General features: G+C 42.2%; 2 protein-coding genes across 2 annotated transcripts in view; both read right to left on the reverse strand.

The window, feature by feature from the left end:
* Positions 1–3,117: 3,117 nt before the first annotated feature.
* LOC113135802 (uncharacterized) lies at positions 3,118–8,421 on the reverse strand. The gene is made up of 5 exons (XM_026316094.1): positions 8,402–8,421; positions 7,831–8,357; positions 7,264–7,391; positions 7,035–7,166; positions 3,118–5,335 (listed from the first exon to the last, which is right to left on the reverse strand). Exons 1-5 carry the CDS (start codon positions 8,419–8,421, stop codon positions 5,249–5,251), a joined length of 894 nt encoding a protein of 297 aa, XP_026171879.1. The 3' UTR covers positions 3,118–5,248.
* An 88-nt stretch (positions 8,422–8,509) lies between these two features.
* The window catches only part of LOC113135653 (inactive ubiquitin carboxyl-terminal hydrolase 54-like), a 39,156-nt gene continuing 23,368 nt past the window's right edge, over positions 8,510–24,297 (reverse strand). Inside the window, exons 7-16 of the mRNA XM_026315854.1 lie at positions 23,103–23,208; positions 19,883–20,029; positions 18,257–18,406; positions 17,452–17,644; positions 17,054–17,236; positions 16,495–16,714; positions 15,588–15,974; positions 15,195–15,322; positions 14,933–15,091; positions 8,510–8,654 (exon numbers count right to left, since the gene is read on the reverse strand). Coding sequence (XP_026171639.1) covers positions 8,623–8,654; positions 14,933–15,091; positions 15,195–15,322; positions 15,588–15,974; positions 16,495–16,714; positions 17,054–17,236; positions 17,452–17,644; positions 18,257–18,406; positions 19,883–20,029; positions 23,103–23,208 — 1,705 coding nt within the window. The 3' untranslated portion in view covers positions 8,510–8,622. The remainder of the gene's footprint in view (positions 8,655–14,932; positions 15,092–15,194; positions 15,323–15,587; positions 15,975–16,494; positions 16,715–17,053; positions 17,237–17,451; positions 17,645–18,256; positions 18,407–19,882; positions 20,030–23,102; positions 23,209–24,297) is intronic.

Below are 24,297 nucleotides of genomic sequence, written 5' to 3' on the forward strand. Positions count from 1 at the left end.
TGCAGCACTGCTCTAAGAGCTGAGATAAGAAGGGGTGATGTGGCACTGAATGTGGTTGAAATGAAAACATTACTCACTGTATCACCCGAGACACCGTCCTGTGAAATTGCCAGTGGATGCATTCAAGAGTGGATTAGGAGCTTTGTGACTACAGGAAGGAAACGCTGTGAGCAATGGATGAAACATTTCCAAAGCATCAAACTTCCTTACATTGAGGGTTAAGGGACCTTTGTTATGTTGAAAGGGAAAGTGACATATTAACGTACTGTATGAATTTTCATTGGCTGTTCTAAGATGTACTGAGACAGTATAGGAAATGTTTAATAATAACCATTAATGATACATATGTGGTTAACCCAATGGAAACCATCAGAATCAAGAGCCTCCAAATGGGATAAGAAATGTGCACAGATGATCATCTTCCAATCATGTGCTAATTACATTACAGTTGGAATCTGACTGTGTCCACATTTTTGTTGAATTTTGTGAACAAAAACAAATTATGAGACTTCGGGTGTTTGAACTGTTGAGTTTTGGACTCAATCTTCAGTTTTGCCTCCAATCAGTGCAACCTGCAGGATTATCCCTTGGTCAGGCAGTAATTTTCTCAAACTGTGAACTTCTGGTAATGCTTTTCTTCCAGTGTGGTTGACTTCCTTCCAGGCAACCCAAGCCCTGAAAGGCACTATTATATTGTGAAAGTGAATCAATCATCTGTGTTGTTATTTGTTATTTGTGTTGGCTCTCAATTTATCGTGTTGCCCCAGTGGTCTACAGCCTCTACAGGAATCTCTCGCGATTTTCTGAAACACTTCCCAACTTAAAGGCAACAGGGTGGTTGCATTTTAACATATATCATTTCACTGCAATCAGACCACGGCTGACACCAGGTTAGAAGAGATTGAAAGAACATTAAATAACTTTTCAAGTCTGCTCACGAGTCCCTCTCATCCAACATACATTTGACAGGTCATGTGGGGTTAAAGAGAAAGATAAATCCATTTGAATCTTAACCGCTGAAGTAAATTCTAGCCTTTAAAGAAGCGAGGTGAGAGGACTGCTAAAATACATGCTCTTAACAAAGAGCCCCAAATTCAGGTCACATCTCCCCTAAAGGATAACTGGTCAAACACATCCAGTTGATAATAAAAGCACTATCAAATGCACTCTCCCTGTACAAGACAGGTGTATGTAACAGGTAATGGTTATTGATCCATCACTCTGCAAGAGCAACTTTGGCAGTTTTCTCCATAGCTTTTTTCATAGTTGTTAAATGACAAAGTTTTCTAAAAAATATTGACACTTTCAACAATTTGTTTCTTCTGTGCAACACAACAGCATTTCTCATTCTTTTCCTTCCAAATGTTCAAATCATTATGTACAGATGTCTACAGTTATCAGTGCAATACGTCTTTTTGATCAAAATACCACATCACATATTCAATAGTTCATGTAGTTGTCAAAATACATCAAGCCTTTTGCTGTTGTGGATTCCACATGCGCAGATACAGTCGCTTTAGAAAGTATTCACACCACTTCACACGTAAAATCAGTGCAGTAAAATGTGCAAAGAGTGAAAGGGTTTAGGGGAAGGGTCCAGTATCAGACGAGTGTTCCAACAACCACACTCTCCATCTTTGACACTTCAATATCCTGCTGACAAAACAATTTTGGGCTGAGGTATAAAACTGTTCTGACAAATGCATATTGAGTTCTGAGGATGCCAGTGATGTTTCAAGAAATGAGCCAAAGCTAAGCTGTAGCTGTCACTTGGACTTAAAGGAAAAAAGGTGTTTGGGTGAGTGTTTGTGTGTCTATCTGTGTGTCAGTACTGACAGGAAGGAGTGTGTGAACACAGATGGCAGAACAGTGTATCACTGCTTACATCTAGTGGAACAGGGACAAACTGCAGACAGGCTGTGGTCAGATATGGGCATCACTGCATTCACAGACACTTATATGTCAGACAGGTTCAGATAAGGTCACACATGAATCCAGAGACAAACATGTTTTCCACACCATGAAAGGCATCTTGAGAAACTGCACTTCCACATGCAACACATACATTTTATAGCGTTTTTTAATTTTTGAGCTTTTTTGTCCATGTCAATCAATTCTCATCGATGATGCAAAGCATCACATGAACGTGAGCGCACAAAGATCACCGGTAATGTTTGAACAACCATAGGTTTTCAAACTTATTTCCACAGTCTAAGAATCTGCTGCTTTTGCATTTGACCTTTGCTCACTTTCCTACTCCAGGCCAGGGACGGTGGGATCCTGCAACATCCTGGACATTTCCTGCTTGACACTGAAAGTGTTTTATCTGCACTAATTTACCTTTCATTTTATTTCAAGGTCATTTTCTACTATTTGCTGGTTCTTATTTCGATTTTTGCGTATGTACTTTTAACTTTAACTTATTTCTGTAAAGCATTTTAAATGACTCTGTGTATGAATTGTGCTATATAAATAAACTTGCCTTGCCTTGACTTGATGCAGGTTTGGAGGATCCGGATATTCCGTTTTCAGCGTGTTGCGTTTTTTTCAAACCAGAAAGTTTGTAAACTTCTATTTTAACTTCAATTTTTACTCCACAAACACAGAAACCACCTTAGGTGTTGCCACGAGCCTCTTCTCCGCACCCGGAACACATTTAATCCACAGGAGTTGTAGTTTTTATCCAGTTGAACCCAAATTGTAAGATATGTCGCACCTCCTCTGTGAGCCAGTCTAATGTTAGTGTCCCGTCTCTGCCGCCCAGGTTCACCTGCTCTCACTGCGTCATTTCCCTCATACACAGACACACCCCCGCACAGTTTAGAAACAAGTCTAATGCAAAGTAACAAAATGGTAAAACAGTTAATGATACAACAAATAAAAAGAATGTGTTGTGTTTAAGGGTCAAGCGTAATAGTAACGTGGCCTCCAGATAATAATGCATGGGACTTGATAGTTAATGTGTGGCACGAGTTAATATTGACTATACCTGTATATCTACAGATTTCACTTCTTCTGTTATTTCCACAAATGATGACACAGACGTGTTACGGTGGTTACGCCCCCTGTGGGAGTGCATTGGTAATAACTTTATTGCAAAAATACAGGTTCCCTCTTTCCCCGAGCAACACCACCCCAGAACTGACACACACCCACAAACAATGAACCATCTTCAGTGGTTAAGGCTCCACTCTCCACTCATTCCTGTCTCTGACCATCATTCACAAACACACACTTTCATCCTTTAGTTTACATTCATTCTCTTCCTCTCTCTGTCCTCGTTGCTCTCTCTTTGCATTCCGTTGCTTGAAACGTAGAAGTAGATGCAGAACAACAAAGTTCACCAGCAGCATTGAACATGAGCTCCTCCTGTCCGTGTGTCTGCCAGAGTCCATGAGAGCGCCCCTGGGTGGGTGTGTCTGCCTCCTGACTGTCTGATTCAGGATCATGAGGGAAGGTTGATTTGCATAGCGGACTCATGCGCTACAATTGGCTACATTCTCACACATCCGGAAACCCAAAAAAAAAAAACAACAAACAAACACACAAAGAACAAAAAGTGAACCTAAAAGAAAAATAAAAACAGCAATGTTAAATACGCTCTCTGAGTTAAGTGCCAACCTTTGGTTTAGTTACAACGATCGATCAACATCACTGAATTCTTACATTGGCCAGGTGTTTTATAAGGACTTGTTGTTTTTATGATGTTTCATAGAATAAAGCATATAATAAATGTAGTCTACACATGTCAGAATGCTACTCAGTAAACAGGGAGTGAATTAAGTTATAACGTTCATTACTGTATAATTGTTTACACAACTGAGGAATGGCTGACATCTCTGAAGAAGATAGCTCACTGGCTGAAAATATAATACCTCTAATACATTTATATCATATAAAGCATATTCATATTAGACATGTCACTGTCTCAGGCTGAGATTAGTGTTTTTTTTAACATCTGAGGTCTCAAAACCAGTTTCAGTGGGAAGGGAGAAAATATCAAGTGTAAATTCATAAGTGCCACTGAAGATCACCTGAGGCCTTTATGTAAAACAAACACCTTCGACTTTTCTCCAGCTGCTTCTCAGTCGCAAATCCTTTAGGAAGTGCACTTCTGCCAAGTAACCTTGCAAAGTGCACTTTAGTCATCTCCAGTTTCATAAAGCCTAAGAGAAGGGTTTCCTAACCTACATTCTCTCATTCCTTCTCGACTTTCTTCCCCTGCTGGCCTATTTCTGCTGCTACTGTTTCCTTTTCAAAAGAAAGAAAGCAAGCAAGAATAACAGAGAGCAAGAAAGGAAAGGAAAGAAGCAGAGAAAAAGGAAGCGCTTTTCTTGTTTAATCTCCCGATAGAAATGGGAGAGCTGTCATTAGGTCAGCGAGCAGTTTGGGGGCGGAAACTCCAGCTAGACACTTGTGAAGTGCACTCCACTCCTATTTGAAATGCAGACATGAGGAAGTACCACTTTAAGTTTATCAATATTCGTTAATTATCATTATCAACATTCCATAAGGTCTTATTAATTAACATACAGGTTTCATACATGAGTTTGTCTGTACATGACTTTTAGTTATTAGAGTTCGGTCTCAGGCGAGTTTACTGTGCACGCACACAGGACGACAAAAACAAACAAACCCAAAAACAAAGAGAGAAAAAAAATATGGCTGTTCATTTGAAACAGACCCAGTTCGGTTATGTGTGCGTCCAACAGGAAATGCCCTGTGAAGAAAGAGGAAGAGGCGTGGCTACTTGTTAGGAGCCTCCCCCTGAGTTGAGGGCCCTGTGAGGTGGAGGACGAGTCATGTCAAGAGCTCAGGTCTGAGTCAATCCCAGCTAGTGAGCGACCGACGCCAAACTGACAACACCACTGATAGCGGCATGCTCGCCAGGCTGACTGCACAGGGAAACCCTCGAGAAATCCAGGGGGAGACTGTCCTGGGAAGTGGGGGGCAGGTTGAGGTTGTAGTTGGGGGTCAGAGTGACTGCATAGACAGAATATTAGGGTCAAAGGGGAGAAGGCAAAGAGGGGCTAAGCTGGGTGCTGCAGGCGCTGAGGGAGGTTCTACGTCAGTGCAGATGTGCATGTGTGCGTGCATGTGTTTGCATGTGCATGTCATCGAGGGAGAAGGAGCAGTAACAGGATAGGAGCTGAGTTTGATCCTCCTGAGCCAATCAAGGTCCGTCAAGGGTGAGGCTGCCGAGGACCCTGGTGCTGCTGCCCCATGTGGATGTGGACGTGGTGAGACATTAGTGAAGCAGAGCAGGACTCTGGTCAGAAGACAGCTTGACACCAGTCAGACACAGCCAGAAACTCCCTGCACCACCCGACAGCTCCTGGACAGGATGACAGAGGAGAGAATGAACAACAGGTCGAATTAGCATGAAAGTACACAAAGGTCAAAACACATACATACTGATGATTTACAGTCAATAACATGCCATGCTATTGCATGTCAGCATGCTTCTGTCATGATGAAAGAGGCTTGTTTTTGCACTTAAATTGTAGTAGATTACAAATCTGAATTTCACTGAAGGGTAGTTTTGAGGTTAAATATGTCATTCACTTAGAAATCAGTTTAAGCTATGCACAAATAGCTTTAAAGCAGATAGCAAATTTCCTATTTTGAGCTCTCACAGGACACTATTAGCAGTGGTTTCAGGTTAAGATCTCCATCTGTGTGTACTGAATCACAGTGTGTGATTCCAGTGAATGACCAGTAGTGCAGCTACATATCCAGGTTTCTGAGACAAGGACATGCTATTTACACAGTGGACTGAGACTTTTTTATATATTTTCTCTTGTTTATTAGCGACCATGCCGCTGTCAGTGGTGTTATTTCCTTGTTTCCCAGCTTTCTTCTTATTTATTGGTATTTACACCTGGGCCCCGAAGTTCATAAAGTTAAAAGAGCTGAGGAAAACTAATATGTTTAATGATATGTTGATATATCAGCAGTTACTCATTAAAGATATTTCATAATTTATCTGCTAGTGACAATATAGGCATATAACATAGAAAACATCTTATAAAACATTTCAGATCGATGCACATTAGCCTCAGCTACCAGAGTGAAGTGCGATTTTTGCAAGTCTGAGCTGACACCTCAGCTTGTCATACTATTTGCCACCTTTAAAATTTAAAAAAGAGAGATCTTACAGTAAATACCACAGACAAACAGGCAGGTCTACAGTCTAAGTCATTTTAGCAGAGAATGGATCTTCAAACATTGGAAATAATTTGCACTGTTTCTAATGGGGTGCCTGATAAAAAATTACATTGTGCCCACTTTGTTTGTTATCATGTTCTGAAAAATGATAGGTGTCAAGTGTGTTTAGATTTCATTTGAAATATTTGGTTGTCTTATTGGATAAGAGGAAAATATGCAATTTTATGGGACATAATAAATAAAACAGGTGCTTAGTCTACTATTGGGCCAGGTGAGTCTGCTTTGTCAGAAAGTAAATTTTTCACATCAAAATGTATAAAACACCAGAAAAGAACTTTTATTTTGTTATTCTGGCCTGATTTAAAACTTGCTCTGACACACACTCATCTGGTCCTCAAAGTAGCTCAATCAAGGAAATCCAGTAAGTATAAAGTCAGCTTTCCTTAGTAGGTGTATTTTGCTTCAAAGATTGTAAGTGCAACATCATGTGAGCGCAGCACAGTGTTTACCTGTGAAGCAGTGGAGGGAGGTGGTGATGAGAAGGTGTTGGTGATGAGGAGGATGAAGGAGATGATAGTGGTGGAATAGCAACAGGGACTCAGAAGAGAGGAAGTAAGCAAGGAGAGGCACTGACATCAGCCTGCTTCACCTTTGAGAGAGACAGAGGAAAGAGAAGGAAGAGAAGCAGAAAGCAGGAGGACAGACAGGAAATCGAAAAGCAGGACGAAAGGAAGAAACGAGACAAACAGCAGGGGAGAAGAGCACAGGGAAAAGCAATGCATAAAGTGCCACAGCGGGACATCAGGCAGATGCAGTTCAACAGCAAGGCCACAAGGAGGCAGCAGAGCACAGGATGTCACACTTACAAAGCTGCGGGTTGCAGTCAGGCGGCTGCGGCGCGAGGTCACTACTGTGCCACTCAGGCTGCGTCCAATTTGCCTCAGATTTTCCCCATCGTCAGGCTCCACCCCAAAATGCAGATCCCGCAACATCATTGGCTGCAGAGGAAGACAATGTCTGTCACGTGCAGTAACATGGATCCACCCACATTCAACATAAGAGTGGATTCTACTGGAAAAAGTATGTAGGTGTTACCTTGTTGAGGTAGGTGGGGGTGCTGGTGCAGTCTGCCCCGTAAACACTCCTCTCCATGTCTGCGTTGGGGGTCTTGGAGCGAGCCTGCCCTCCCACCCTGGATATGAGCCTCTCTGATGGACTGCAGCCTGAAAACACACACAGCAGGTTTAAATATGAACACAGCAGGCTCTGCAAAACATGTCATGGGCCATAATAGAATCTTTTTAGCATATTCTAGTGTATTATTTAATCTGGCTTTATATAGCTTAGGTAACAGATTGTCCTACATAGTTATATCTATTCAATATACATTCAGTTTCAGTCTTTCACTGAAGCTTTAGTTCACACTCAGCGAGCAAACTGCTAAGACACTGATTATTTTATTGTCCAGTGAATTATCTGTGAAAGCCTTTAGAACTTCAGACTTTGTAAATTACTTTCACAATTAACCAACTGTCAAAATTGTTGTGTTTACACAATCTTTTGCCAATTCTATAAAACTTTCACCAGTTCATGCATGAGCGTGCACATTCATGCCTCTGTGTGTGTGTGTGTGTGTGTGTGTGTGTGTGTGTGTGTGTGTACCTGTCTTTCCAGCCTGCAGACTGGCCTGGTAAAGGGAGTCAAGCTCAGACAACTCAGCCTCTTCGTGGTCACAGCAGGGATCACCTTGTTGCCCTGGGGCATGCTGGAAGCTGTAGTGCCCTGGAGAAGACTGGCAACTGTAGCTATAGTTCTGGTTAGATGCCTGTGGCCTGATTGGAACACAGCGGTCTGGGGGCGTGCTGTATGGCGTCACCACAGCGTCAGGTCGGTCCAAACTCCAGGAGGACCAATGACGTGTGCTGCTGTCAGTGGTGGAGCTGTGACTTGGGCAATGCTGAGCAGTGCCAGAAGGGGAATGGGGTTGGGGGGGCTGCCACACAGGCGTGAGAGGGTTTCTTTGCCCAGAGGCTTCCAGAGGGGAAGATGGGGGAGGAGTAGAGGGTGGTGGGGGAGGATGTGTGTGTGGGGGTTCTAGGTGTGTGGAGTGTGCAGTTTGTGTGATGTGTGAATCCCAGAGACGCAGAGGAAGCGAGGGCAGAGAGATGGCTAAGTGCTTCCCCAGAGGTCTGACGCTCACCCCCCCTGCCTGCAGCAACTCACACAGCCTCACCCCTGTCCCCTCCCTCCCATCCTCATCTTCCTCCCCTCTCCTGCCCACGCATCCACCCTCCTCCTCCTCACCTTGGCTGGAAGGAGCACAAGGGTGAGTGATGCTGAGGGTGAGCGGGGGTCGAGGCGGAGCGGGCCGATAGGGTGGAGGGGGTGGGTTTGGGCCCACAGCAGCGTCCTGGTTGGGCGTTGCCTGGTCCTCTTCCTCTTCCTGATTGGGTGTCAGCAGTACTTGGACCGGGCCAGGCTGTTCACTGGAGGATACAGCAGAGGGAGGATGTCAGTCACCAAGAAGCATGAAAATGAAATAAAAAAAACAGTGCTGTTCTGACGTCAGGTGAGTTACTGCATAGAGGGAAGGTCACGATGGCATACCAGGATAAACAAGCAGAAACAGACACACACACACAAAAGCTCATTTACATACAGAACAAACAGCTACAAATACACAATGATGCAGTCTTGTGCAAGCATCGCTTTGTGTATGGGATTTCACAGCCATGCTGCGTATGACTCAGGCACAAGCTCAGCTCCACTGACAGATCACAAACTTAACTTTCTAATCCAAACATATCCAACTCAAACAACCAAAGAATTGACTTTAATCTGATTTTCAAAACAATATTCTCCCCTCTACTGCACTGAGAACTGGTGCAGTATATCAAAACTGAAAATAAATGTGGCTTCTACAGTATGGAGTAATTCAGTCTCACTGGGCCACTATATTTCTTTATTGATTCACATACATTGAAATGTGGAGAATATGATATATGTTGAACATTAGTGGATCCTCTCTGCAGCGACATAGTATATATTCTGCACTTTATTAGTGCAGCAAAGTGTGTACATGTAGCAAAATAGTGAGTGTGTGTTGGTATGTGTTAACAGCAAATCTGTAAATGTGTGTGTCTATTTTTTGGAAGTGTGAGCAGACCTGTACAGTAAGTGTCTATGTGCGTGCCAGCCCACATCTCCCACATTAACTCTCCCATCGCTTTTCAGCCTTAGTAATTACCCAGCAGGCTTTGCAGCAGCAAGTTATAAATCAGAGGCTGGTGTTGATCAATAGAGGAGAGAAGGAAGGTAATAAAAGAGGCTGAGCACTGAGCTTTACCTCCTTCTCCTCCTTCTCTTCAGTCCTGCTGTTAACAGTTTAGATTTACAGTTTATTAATTTTTAACCAATGTTGTTCCATTTTATGCTGAGTTGCAATAAAACGGACAAAACACAACATTAGCATGACTGAGTTAACACATCCGATCATTGTCTCTCACTATGTAATTACCATAAATTCAGCTGGTTCCGAGTGCTGCAGTCAGACTTATAAACTCTAATAGTAGAATGTATTAGAGTGCATTTTAAGATTTTAATGACCAGCTTTAAGGTGATTATGAGACTAGCTCATGACTATTTCTAACTTTGTCCATATAAGATTGAGATTAAAATGCATCCTCAGAGAAGTCTTTGTTTGCATTTAACAACTCAGGACTAAAAAGACAAGTCCTCTGCAACCAGGGCCCCTAAAACAGTTTAGCCTCTAAAATACAGTTTCTCTGTATTTTATATTACTTTTATAGTATTTGTTTGATCAATCGTTTTAGTGCATAAAACATCAAGAACCCTGATAACATTTGGTTTACTATTAAAACTAAGAATCTACAACTTGGAGTATTTGCAATTATGATTATGATTAACTGAGAATTTTTGGACTTTTGCTTTCTGGACATTAAACAAATCAGTTAACCTCAGATCAGTGAGCCTTTGGTTCTAAAATTGAAAGTGTTGCTATTAATATTTGACTATATTAAATATTATAAGTATTTTAGCTCAGATTCTGGACATATTGACTCACTCTTTTTAAATACAGTTTTTTAACTCAGCACTAAATCTAATAAAACTCACTTTGCCTTTCTCACATAACAGAAGTAACACATCAGGACGGGAAACAGAGTGACTTACTGCAATACACAAACACTCACCGAAGTGCAAAAAACAAACCACAGCACAAGATCTATGACTGCAATCGCACGGCAGCACACAGGACAGAAACACAGTGATGGACTGCAGCTTTACAGTGCACAGAGGGACAGATCAGCAGCACACAAAGAGCAGAGAGGAGCCTTGGCAGCACACAGCTACAAAGGAGCACAACAAAGAAGGGAAGCAGTGAAGCAGAGAAAAGCAGAGTGCAGCTCTGTCTCTCTTTTTATTGTTGATGGCAACACAGAGCCCAGCAAAGCAGGGTTTACTGCACTGCAACAAATTCACACACAAACACAAGATATAATCAAATGTGTGTTTGAGAACACACACACACACACACACACACACACACACACACACACACACACACACATTCAGGCACACATACAGCAGGATGCAAGAGTGCAGTGCTTGGGGTTACACAATATGGGGTTCTGAGATTTTGGACAGCCAGAGCTCAAGACACACATGAGGGTGTTGAGGTGTTTCTAGACAGCCAGCACCCAGAGGACACACGCAGAGGTGGGTTTGAGGACAGCTTGCGCTTAGGACACACATGAAGTGAGGGAGGAAAAAAGGGAGGAAGGGGGTCTGAGGTGGTTTTGAGGCAGGCACCATTGTGAACACATAAGGGTGGGACAGTGGTGGTACCTGCGAGGCCCCTGTGGGCGGGCGTTTCCTGTCTCCCGTTCCATTTCCTGTTCTTGCCTGCGTTTGATTGGGCCCCCAGTGCTCCTCATGCACGCAGCTACAGCCAATCCGCTATGAGCGTTAGCCTCATGCAGGGGTCTGAGCACAGCTGAGGATGTTAACAACAAAGTGAGAGATAAAAAGGAGAAAAGACAGAAAGATATAATGACAGAGTGGCAGAGAAAGAGAGAGTGAAGGAACGGATATGAAAACAACAAAGATGAATACGAGAAGGAATGAGTTTAAATGTTAAGACAGAGAGAAAATATGAGGATGAAAGAACAGGTGAGACAGGGAGGGAAAGAGAAAAGAGAAGCAGAGCAGAAGGAGTGGTTATGTGTGTTCCAGCATGCATTACGTCTATTACTTTAAGTCAATGTGTGTGTATTTCACATGTATAGAGCTGTAAAGTGGGAGGATTTGCTTTAGACAGCATTGATGACATTATGAATCTGACAGCTGGGGCACATCTCAGGACTGGACAAATTATAAACAATCATCAACTTATTTTATCATTAAACCTATATGATGCTAACTATTAAAAGAAGAAATAAAAGAAACAGCACATTAATATTCGTACAAATGAATAAATGTAGTATCTAGGTAACAAAATATGCCCTTTCTCTTTTCAATATATTCAAGGGGTTTGTGCTTCAGTTGGCTAATGTTGGCACAGTCAGTTCTCTGTTAAACATTTGTCTCTAATTGTACTGTTACAGTATGTCTAATCAGCACTCATTATCCTGTGATTTCCACCTCTAGCAATAATGTTCAGCAAAAGTTTAATCGTCTTGGGGGCATTCCCATTTTTATGTTGATAAACACTTGGGGTATGATTTAAAGAAAACTTTTAAATTACACAGTGGTGAAAAATACTTCCAGACCCAGTATCTCTTCCCACTTTTCAACTCTATTTTAAAAGCATCAATATGTAAAGTTGCAAAGTAGTCAGTTAGACAAACTTGTCATGTAGTCAAAGACAAAAAGATTAGTTAAGTGAAGAGCGAGGTTGAGGCTATGTTCATTAAGCTACATACACCAGAGAGGGCAAAAAGACAAAAGATTTGTTTTTTCAGACAAGCTTTCTCCTGGTGTGTAGTCTTGTGAATGCACGCTGAAAAGTGTTAGTTGGTTATAAAAAAAAAAAAAGAGGCAAAAGAGGACAACAAAAGAGCAGCATCATCCATCTTGGCTTGAGTTTACACACTTTTGATTGATAGAGATAGAATAAGGGAAGGTTGATGGCAGCTCTGTTGTTAGTTTTGGCTGTAACATCCTCTAAAACACTGAGGCAGATTGTCTGGAGTCTGCCTGAAACCACTGATTTGGATGTCGGAACCCAAATTCTGTTACATAATTGTACTGATAGTGAGGCCATCTGTTCATTCGCAAGTCGTCCTTTCACTTCATCAAGGTTGAGTGTGCTCACTGGGTGGGGGGAGTCTGTATCTGTATTTGTGTGTGTGTGTGTGTGTGTGTGTCAGGTACATGAGGCTGAACACACTGAAGCACACACAGTAGGACAGACAGGACACAACATAATAATCCCTGATATAGATAATGTTAGTGCTGAGCTGGAAGGGAAAACTGCACACCTGCAGTGCAAACACGTCTCTGTCTCACATGCACATGTTTGCTTTTCTCTAGTTGTGAGGATGCTTGCTGGTGTAATGCATGATGTAGTCCTTTACCCTAACCTTAACCATTACAACTAAATTTCTAACCCCAACCCTTACACTCTAACCTAAACTAAAAGCTAATCACAACCCTAAAACCAAGTCTTAACCCTCACAACACCCTTTGAAGTTGTGAGGACCAGCTAAAATGTCCTCATGATGGTATCTAAATAAAATGTGTCCACACAATCACAGAAAGACACGCGCACACACACACACACACACACACACACACACACACACAAATACACAAATTTCCTGAATACAAGACCTCACAGAGAAAAATCTTATTTGCAGATGCATGGATCAAATACTCATGAAAACACACACACAAACACCAGAATATGGAAGTTTCCAGTACATGTCAAAGGTGTTCAAGTCACTTGACAAGTCTGAAATCAAGTCCCAAGTCATTATGTTATGTCCATGTCAAATCATATCTGCCAAGCGACAGTCAATATGCAAGTCTTTTGTCTGACACAAGTAAAGAATATTGTTTATATCTAATTAAAGCTGTTAGTGGTATAAATGACTTCAATAGTAGTTTAGTTTAAAATTTAGTTTTTGTTTTTTGAGACTTTTGTAAGTCATTTTGTAAGTCATGATTAAAGTCATTTAATGCTGCAAATCCATAAAGAATCAAACTAGAATAAATTTGTATCCAGAATCATACTACTGTACAGTGTACAATATTTACTCATTGTCTTATTACATTGTTTTAACAGTTAGTATACACTGACATCCATCTACAGAGCCATAGATCTACCATGACTAAAAACACCAAATTTGTTAAACACCATGGGCCCAGTTGTTGTAAGGTATATTTGGAGTCCCCCAGCCTAAAATGAGATTATGATATTACTCAGATGATGTCAGCTGAGAAATAGCCAGAATTGACAGAGCTCTTCCAGAGTTAAAGCAGACATTCAAGTCTGCCTATGACCAGTAACTTGACTTTAACATAATAAATTGGTGGCACATCCTTTTAAGTATGAAGTCCCACATGTACAGCTCTGGAGCACACACTCTCTCTCTCACACACACACACACACACACACACACACACACACACATGAAAACATGCTACACAGATACATACATGACGTTTTATTTTTATGCAAATGAATTTACACACCAGCATGTGCAAACACACCTTATACTATACTATTATGAGAAGAAGACACATACACTCCAATTCCTTTTGTGAAGAAAAAGCACACACACACACAAACTGATCTCGCTGGAGTTTGGCCAGAACATCAGAGCTCTGAGCTGGGACTGGGATTGTGTTTTTTGAATGGAAATCACTCAAAGACTTTCCCACTCAGCTGGACCTGACACAGACACACACACACAGACCATGCACACTTACCCTATATAAATTACTCATGAATGACACACAGAAAGCCAATCTATAAAGTATGAGTTAGAGCAACACACACCGAACTAACATCTAAATAAAAAATTCAGACGGAGGGAGACAGATGGAGAGACAGACGAACAGATGGGAATGAGGACACACAAGAGGTCAGACAGAAGCATGAACATACAACTCACAGTGGCTGCTAAACTAGACAACAGGTGATAATTTGACCTCAAAGCTTCACAAGGTCCTAGCATAAAAATACACACGCATCAGAAAATGACTCTACATTTTGAGCTGATTTTAGCATTTTAAGTGAAGACTGAGATTAAAATCCAAAAAAGTGCACAATGGCTGCTGTCTAGGGTATCAAAGCATAATGTTGCCCCAGTGTAGCTTTAAATAAAGTTGTCCTTTGACCTTCTTTTTAGAAGTTCAGTTCACACAAATTTATAAAAACACATTTTCTCCTTTAATGTGATTCTGGCATTTAGCTATGCAGATAATGTGGCTTAGACCTCAGATAGTAACATTTCTACAAACTGCTCTGATGATCAAAAATGGAATTACATTCACACTAAAAGTGTGGAAGTGGACACAGCAAACTCAGAGGTGTACATCGTAAAACCTGAGGACATGAAATCTAGACTGTCTGCATTGCTAGATACAACTAGAGGTTAATGGGGAAATATGTTTGAATTTGGGTGAACTGACCCTTTAAACTCCTTCACAATAAACACTGAATCACCCACATATATTTTTCTGCTCCTCTAACCTTCCCACCCTTGTTTCACTTTCTGTTTTTCTCTTCAATCCATACCCTGGTGTTGGAGCTGGTCCAGGTCCATGAATTTGCTGGGTTTGGGATTAAATCCCATGGCAGCCTCCCGCTCTGCCTCCTTCCGCTTCTGCTGCTCCTGCTGACGGGCTCTTCTTGTCACCTCCTCCTGCAGCTCATCCAGCTCACTGCGCCCTGAGCCTAAAGACACACACACACATACCAATAGGACATGGAAGGTAATGTGTGAATCAATTGGATCAGGGTGTTGGAGGTAAATGCAAACACATATGCACATACACACCTGTGTTGGTGCTGCTAACCCAGCTGGGTGATGGCAGCTCCTGCAGGATGGCACCGCTGCTCTTTGACTTCGGCACTGAACGCCATGAAGGTCCTGACATCAGCACTCGTTTCTGCTGCCCCACCTCCCTGTTGGGGCAAAGGACATTGAGAGAGAGAGCAAGAAAGAGACAAAGTGCAGAAAGTGTTGAGAAGACAGGCAATACAGACAAATGTGTTCTTGATTGATTTGCTGTTATGAACCACTCCAGTATGACATTTGTTGTTGTTGTTGTCATATTTGTATTTAATGGTGATAAAGTCAAACTGAGCAGAAAAACAAGAGTGACAGAAAAGCCAAGAGAGAGAAGTACAGTGAGTGACAGAAAAGGAAAGTAACTTATTTGTCTCCTACCTATCAGGGCTGCTACTGTTCCTTTCACTGCTCTCGTAGCCACTCTCCATCCTCTGAATCAGACGTGGTTGGTGCTCCACCCCTCTCAGAGGTGGAGGGGCAGGGGGACCCATCGTCCGCCCTCTGCCCAGAGACCTGGGCTGCCCAACCAGCCCAAACCCTGCCTCCAATTCCCCGATCCCCCTCCCCACCACCTCTTGCAGCCCTGACTTTGTTGGTGGAGGGGGTCCCACTAGAGGGTGGAAGTCTTGGGGCTCTGGGGGGAGAGAGGGACCAGGCTGGGTGCTGTAGCCCAGAGAGGAGCCTCTCTGCCGGGTAAAGATGCTGTCGATGTTCAGCGCCTCTCTCCGGGGCCTCCAGGTTGGCCTGTAGCGGCTTCCAGAAGAACTAGAAACCAAGATGTTACCTGATTTAAGGAGTGGTAGGAATACTGCAATGTCCTATCAAAATAAAAGCTCAGTGGCCATTGAGAAGTACTCAAAAGATGTAAATGTATCTCTGAGTAAAACCTTCTTCAAAGAAAGGAGAATAACTCATTTTAGAGGGAAGTGAAAGAGTAAAAATACATGACCTACAAAACTACTAGTCAGTCAGGATACCACATAAATCTTTTGACCATTTTTATGACAACAAACATTGTTTTAGTGTGGCAATATGGCTCTCAACATATGATACTGTATATTTGCAGATGGTAAATGTTTAGATTTCGAGCTCATGGCTGCGGTCAAATGGACGGTGTGACTATACATCTACTACAAAACCTTCATCAGGCTAAAGTATCTAAAACTAGCTAAACTATAATAGGGATTATGTATCAGTGTTAATAAAGTAATATGCATGTTTCCATAATAAAATGTGAACTCAAAGGCAGGATGTCTAAAGTCAATGTGTGCCACTGGTGCAATACCTGGACTTGCTCTCACTGCTGGTGCTTTCATCCTCCCAGTGGGGGCCCCCAACCCCGCCCTCACAGCCCCCAACTCCTGACGAAGAGGAGGAGGACAGAGGACGAGAGGAGGAAGAGGAGGAGGTGAGTGGCCGGCGGGATGAGAGGAGGAAGACGGCTGTCTCCTTGTACTCCTGCAGTGGAGGAGAAGGAGGGTGGGCAGGACCCTCCACTGCTGACTCTAAAGGTGGGAGAAGAGGGAAGAAAGACAGAGAACATAAATCAAGTAAGATTTTTATTTATCCCACAGGGGGCAATTATGTGGGCAGCAGTGCAAGTAAATATAAGCATAACCACTAATGAGGCGCATAACCTGAAGACTGTGCACTGATGAAACAAGGGCACAAAGAACTCATGTCATTTCCACAAGTACCGCAGTTTATCACTTTCTTTTACTCCCTGAAAACACAGTGGCCACTGGTGTACTTGCAGTTGTTTGGTGCTGTCAAGGTGAGCTGACTGAAGGTGCAGCTGCACTTTGTGAGTACAGATAACTTTTCTTCTGGCTTTGCAGTATTACCTCCAGCGTCAGCCCTGTGCGGCGGGGTGCTGATGTCGTAATTACAGACCACTGTGGTCTGGGATTCGCTGGAGAGGTGGCTTCCTGTGGACTGGTGGAGAGATCGACTGCGAGAGGTGCGATGGCTCGAACTGTCCGTTGAAGAGTCAGTACGGGTATCACTGGATATGGATGGCTCCCGACCTGAGTGCAAAAAGAGAAAGTGAGATGACCTTTACTTAATTGTGCCTCTTCATTTTTACAGTCAAACACAGGCAAATGAGTTCTGCAGTATACAGAAGAAGAGGTTGGATTGTAAGGTAGAAGGTCAAAACTTTAAGGCTTTATCTTCCTATGCTGCCCTGGACAGTATGCACAAAACATCTGATCTGTAGAAGACTGTGTCATCTTTGCTGTACCAGAGTCTTCGCTGTCGTAACCAGCTTTGCTGCTGCAGTGCTGGAGCTCCAGCTGCGGGTTGGAGCTAGTACAGGGGTTGGGGCTCTCCTGCAGTATCACCGGCGTCCCACGGGGGTCAGCATAGAGCAACAACAAGGGCTGATAGTGGCCTTTGATACAGCGAGACACCACGTCCTTCCACTTAGGGCCAATCTGAATGTGCAGCAAGGGAACACACACATAAACATATATATATATATATATATATATATATATATAAACCCCCCCCCACACACACACACACGAAGAGAAAGTAAATCTATCTGTATTAAGATATAACATTACGCATATTCCACCAAAAGTAGAAGGTCAAACACACATTGTGCTGCTGTGTGCCCTTTTTCATTAGCTCAATAATCTAATATGACCCACAGTGTGCACTGTTACTGACAGAGTCAAGGACATATAGATTCACTTTATATCAAATTCTGACACAACAAACAAACCCATCTTCCCTTCTTTCATTCACCACAAAACATTTTCCAGCCTTACAGAACATAACTCATGCTGTCATGCTGTATTACATCACAAGACCAGTCTGAACAGTAAAACCTGTGCTGTGGTTTAAACAAAGGATTAAACCTTAAACACATAATCAGTCTCAAGCTGCTCCCACTGCAAAAGAACTGACCATGCAGCACTTAAAGTAACACACAGCCTAGTTCCAGTCATTCTTGCTCTCACAGGCACAACTGGAGATGCAGCAGATACTGTACAGCAAACCCTCCCCATGTTGCAGCATGCAGACTCCAAACTGTGTCTCACCTCTTTGACGTGGGCGTCGTCGAAGTACATCCACTTGCGTATCTTGGTCTGGAAGAAGAAGGTGGAGTAGTGCTTGCCGTAGTAGCACACCATGCCCACCAAGTAGAGCTCCGCCTGGCGAGCCCTCTCCTCTGTCACACGGTAGAACAACTACAGAGAGAGAGAGGAGGGAAGAGGGAGGGGAGGAGGAGACAGGGCACGAGGGAGAGATGCAGGGAGAGGTGTGCAGGAGGAGGGGACAAAGACACACGAGTTAATGTGAATACATGTATATCTTTGCTCACCTAGTATATATGCTAAATGCAGTAAACCTTCACACACCGCAGTTTCTCAAATTCCTTATACTGTATACTGCACACTGTACGGTGCTGCATATATGCTGCTCATGCAGAAATAATGCACACATCTCAGACTGACACCTCAGTAATGTTACCTGCTGCAGATAATACTGCTGCACACATTTTATACATAGACCATAAATGATGAAATGAATTCTTTCCTACTTTATTGCATTTTGATGTACCTTATCTTTGCATGCTGTTACAAAGACGCACAGAGTTTAATACAGTAAATGACAAATTATGTAAACCTGTAATTACTGATTACTTTTTTTTGTCAATTACTCATTAGTCTCAAAATGTCAGGGCTAATGTGACATCTTCACATTGCCTCTTTTGTCTGAAAAACACCCCCAAACTCAAATATGCTCAATTAACATTAATATAAATGATAAAAAGCAAATATTGTAAAGATACATAATTCAGATATTTAAAATGGTTATTTATTGTGATAAAGGAATTATTTCTTCACAAAAATAAGCTAATCTAAGGAAGGAAAGAAGATCAACAATAATAGACAAAAAGAGAAAGAGAAAGAAGAGAAGAGAGAGACAGGCAAATGGATTCAGTTTTTCTAATCCACACAACTACACAAAAGCAGAAAATTCAATAGATGATATCTAACAACCAACTTCATGTCACAAATGAAAACATGAAAAACAGGCAGAGAAAAGATAGAATGAAGAACTTAACTCACTTTAACATATTCCTATTCACTGATTCACTTCAGCATGAGGCTACAGATGCACATACACACATTTGCATTAAAATGCATGAACGTTGCCCAGTCAGGACACAAAGTATCAGGAGTTCAACACTTGTGTGAGGCGCAGCAGGAGATACTGTAGGGAGCCAGGTCACTTCTGTGTTAATTTTCACACTGTGCTGGAACTGCATTGATGGAATTTGGAAGCATAGATATATTTATGTTCTGTATTTACAATTAACTATAAAGTGCGTCCTTGTGAACGTGTTTGCATTTATAAAGTGCATCTCCATCCTTGCACGTGTGCAAACAGGTATTTGAACTTCTGACCTGGATGTAATGTTAACATGCTAACACTCATTAGCACTAAACACAAAGTACTGTGGTTCTGCAGATTTATACCATTAGCCACTAACATAAATCACTTTTGTCTTTTTACTAACACATTTAGTGTCTTCTCTCGGTGTATTTGGGCGTACAGGCATGGCTGCTGGGGAAGGCATACATAACGTATGTTAATGTGTTTTAAGGAGCATATAATCTGTATAATGTGTGTGCAGAATGTGCGTGTGATTCTCTTACATCTCCCAGACGCAGGCAGGTCCCTAGGCTGTGTATGACGTCCTCCGCCAGGTCAGAGTGGTCTGAATCCCACACCAGCCCGATGGACACAATCTCCGGTGAGTTCATCAGCACCCGGCGGATACGTAAAACCTCCCCACAGTTGCTCTGTGATAGAAGGAGGTCAAGAACGATCAGTGTCATCAAACAGGTGTATTTACCCTGTGTTATGAGGCACAAGTGTGACAGGTGGTGCAAATTATCCCTTCATATGGCAGCGATGAATACGTGTTTGTATGCAGATACACACACATGAAGTGAACAGTATTAGAATGAGGGGCAGAGATAAAAATCCAGAGAAAAAAGATGATGAAAGGACTGTAAGAGCAAAGGACAACCGAAGGAAGAAGTAGTGTGCTGAGTTGTTTTGTCCCTTGGGCCCTCTGTTGAGTTCAGAACCGTGTGTTCTGAATCCTTCCTTTGAGTCATGACCCACCGCAGAGCTGAAACACACACACACAGCGGCCTACACACATGCGCACACACACGCATGCACGCAGTGCTGGCAGAACAGGCTCGGAAACAGCCTGAGAACACCCTGGCAACCCCACACTTTGCCAAACACTCACACGCATATGCACGAACACACACAGAACTCTCCCTTTGTGGGCGGCGGGCTGTCTTGCTCTGGCACCAGAGATGGCAGGAAGGTATTTTGCCAGGGTCTGCTTCTCAATTCTCAGAAAGGGACACAAACACAAGCCTGGGACCAGCAGCCAAACAGCACACCACTGAGACACAGGCTATCTGTTAGTTTCAGACACATATCCTCAGTTAGGTCTCTGTGCTGTCTCACTGCTGAGAACAGCCGCTGACAACGTCGTTCATCAAACGATTGTACAAACAGATTTGCTCGGCTTCATAATACAACATTGATCGGCGCAGTCTCGTCTCAGAATCTTATATGCAAAGATTTCATTTTTTTCTGCTGTGGTTATACAGCCCTTTCTAAGAGAGTGTGGGTTATATAATAGTGCTGCTGGTCAAAGCATACTGTAGGTTTGCAGAATGCTGAGTCTGGCATTCTTCACAGCAAAATGAAACAACTTTAGCAAAATGTTTGTGCTTCTGCTTCTTCATGACTCATACAGCACAGAAATAAAGACAATGCCACTTTAATCAGTGAGATGGAATCTGAGGTAGGACTGGTGAACCTGAAAACACCCACACTTCAATAAAGAGGTGGTAATACATTAACATACTTAACGGATGATGCTTATTACAGCTTGGATCTTAGTTTGGTAGTTTGGGCCAGTAATGATAACACTGCACTCACGACAGTTATTGCTGGGAGAGTGACAACATTGTTACAACTAAAGTCGACTGTGAAACGAACGCAAACAGTCAGTTGATTGGACTTAGTTTCTAACCCACTTTGTTTGGAGGCGAAACCAAAAATGAGCATACCTGACATGTTGGTAATATTCTGTCAATACTGTGCAACAACAATCAGGTCCAACACAAAGTCCGGGTAATAATTTTCCTGTTCACCTATGTTTTCGCTTCCAAATACTTACCTTACTGCTCAGATTTCTATTTAGTGATTCCTCAGACCTCAGCAATAGGTATGACTTAGTGAGTACAATGTTTGTGTACTACTTTGAGAGACTACATTTAAGAGATAAATCCTACTTTTTACTACATATCATTTATTTGAAAGTGACAGTTATTAGCTACCCTATACATATAAATGGTCACTATGAAATATAATGCAGTGTTGTGCAGACTAAACTACCCAGAAATATAAAAAGTAATTCAAACACAGTAAATCAAGCTTGTAGTAAAGTAGTAAAGGTATAATTCCACATTGCTGCAACAGTAATACTCCAATACATTTGATACTTTAAATACATTTTGCTGGTAACACTTTCGTAGTCAGAGTCACTACATCCTGGTCCCGTTATTGTTACATTGTGATTAATACTAGAAATACTATGACTTGACCTCCAACAAAGCCAATTGTGTTCCTGTAGGATCTTACCACATCCAATAAGAATAATACAAATTTTATTCAATTCATAAGTAGTACAAGATCTGAAAAGCTCTTCCCTAAACATATTTAAAATAACTAAAAATAATCTATCCAGAGTTTCAATTCCCTCTGTTAACTCTGGCACCAAAAACTCTGTCTCCTATCTTCAATCTGGCACCTACAGCATCTTCTAACAGCCTCACTCCCATCTAAATACCATCACTGTGTTTGAGCAAAGCCCAAGGTGGTATTAACAAAAGATCAGCGCTGCAAGTGATAGAAGATAAACAGAAGCAGATTGTGTGTCTCCCGCAGGACTGTGCAGAGTTTGAACCTCCAATAAGCTCTTGGTGTGTTTTAGCGTGGCTGCATCAGTGGACGTGGTGGGGGTGCTGCTGTGTGGAGAGAGGGGGGAGCCGCTTGACTATGCACAGCGAGGAGGCTCTTTGAACGGACACTTTGGCAGAGAAGGGTGGATGACTGGGGCCAAGCTGGATCCAGTCAGCAGTGGCACTTTGTGTGTGGCAAAACAACGCACAAAGCTGCAGAACAAAGCAGCTATAAACATCCCTATGTCCACCTCCATCACTGCCTACACTTCTCTTTCTCTCTTTTTTAGTCTTGTCCTTTCTTTCTTTCATTCAAGGGGATCTTGCTTTGATGCTACATTCTGTGTATTTTCTGCTTCTTTATTTTAATTTTTTTCTTCACCAATTTTCACCTAATAACACCCACTTTTAAAAGGAACACATTGGTTTAAATAGCTTTCTCCCTGCATGCCCAGATGTTCTATTGTTTCCTGCTGCACGAACATGACGATCACCAAGGTTTACTGTAAAGGAGGTCGATGAGGACAACTCAGAAAATGTTTCCAGTAATGGAAAGTGAAGAGCAAATGAGAAGAACATGCAAATGAGATTGATGCAAACGATTATGCAACACAATAAAAAGGGGAAAAAAGAAACAGCATATGATGAAACCATGAAATTTGTTACACTGAAAATTCTATTGCTGAAATATGATTTTCTTTTACATTTTTTCTGGGAAAAAACTCCAGTAAAAATTTTTAATCAAAGTTTTCGTTTGATACATTCTTGCATGTGCACGTTCCCTGCACTGAAGACACCAGTCTCAAGCTGCAGAGTGCACAGTGTGCAGACTGAAATGTGTGTCCATATGTTGTGTGAATGTGTGTGTGTGTACTCTCACAGGGCAGTTGCGCAGGTCTCCCATGTTGCTGGCGTTTCGGAGCAGTTCTCCAAACATGTCTGGTGTGGGTTTCTCTCTGCACTCCAGCATCCTTACTGCCTGGTTACTGCGGCAATACACAAAAAACAACAATAAAAAAACACACTCAGGGAATGACTGTTTCCCCGATTGAGACCGATTACGAAGCCTGAATATTGTTTGGGCTTAAAATCAAAAGAAGAAAAGAAGCAGAAGCAAGAATTTAACAGTCATAAATTGTGGCTGTATTCTGAGCAGGTTTCTAACTCAGGCTTGACTGACATGATCTTTGAGCTAAAAGACAACAGGGAGCGATAACAGCACAGAACTATTATTATTGTTATGGTTACAACTACGGTAAAATAATTGATTAAAAAGCTTTACACTTGTGGAAGAAAGCTGTTTTTAAAATCTCCTTCAGCAAGTCTTAAGACAATGACACTTTAATGCTAAGCCGCATTTACCCCTTTTAAGAACAATTGTCCTCTGAAGGGCAAACTCAGATCTATGTTATTGTTATCTGTGAATACCAAATGAACTTGTGAGAGCTTGTCTGCAGCTTGGAACCATGTACAGGATTATGTGTGCAATGAATCAGCATTGTTTTTTCTAGTGAAGTATTCCGTTAAGAATAACGATTTTAAAACCCATCCAAATCTCTCTGCCCCCCCATCCTCTCCTCTCCTCCTCTTTCTCTTTCTACAAGCCTTAAATGAACCTCCCCATTTCAGGCAGATGTGAGGCTCACAAAGCCCTCTGATTATTTTACTCATGTTGACTTTTGCATATTTGGCTATCTCAACTGTAAACAACAGGGTCAACTAAAGGTAAAAATAGCTTAGCAGTGCTAACACGAACAAACACTGCTGTGCCCCACAACTACCTTGACACAGAGTGTTTATTTGTACCTTTGCCCCCCATTCATCCCTCTATTTCCTCTACTGTGTTCCATTTCCAAAAAGGATATAGAGTGATATATCCTCTTATTTCCTTCTCGCTCGCAGTCTTTCCGACCCACTGTTCCACTTATAGATTTATGTCGCCCCTGGGTCTGCTGAATCAAACAGCTGATTGATTACTTCCCCTATTCCTTATTTCATTGACTCAAAGCGTGCGTGATTTTTTTTTTTTTTTTTTTTAACAGCTCTGAGGAGGCGCATACTCTTCTCCTCTGTGT

This window comes from Mastacembelus armatus, chromosome 19 (genome assembly GCF_900324485.2).
Source record: "Mastacembelus armatus chromosome 19, fMasArm1.2, whole genome shotgun sequence".
In the NCBI taxonomy this organism is placed as follows: Eukaryota; Metazoa; Chordata; class Actinopteri; order Synbranchiformes; family Mastacembelidae; genus Mastacembelus; species Mastacembelus armatus.

Excerpts from the sequence above, each read along its gene's own strand:
- LOC113135802 (XM_026316094.1), bottom strand. The coding sequence starts at position 8,421 with ATGGGAGGGAGGGGACAGGG. Across the intron at positions 8,358-8,401 it reads ATGGGAGGGAGGGGACAGGG|ACCTCTGGGGAAGCACTTAG; the intron begins GTGAGGCTGTGT and ends GGTGAGCGTCAG. Across the intron at positions 5,336-7,034 it reads TGACTGCAACCCGCAGCTTT|GAGCTGTCGGGTGGTGCAGG; the intron begins GTAAGTGTGACA and ends CATCCTGTCCAG.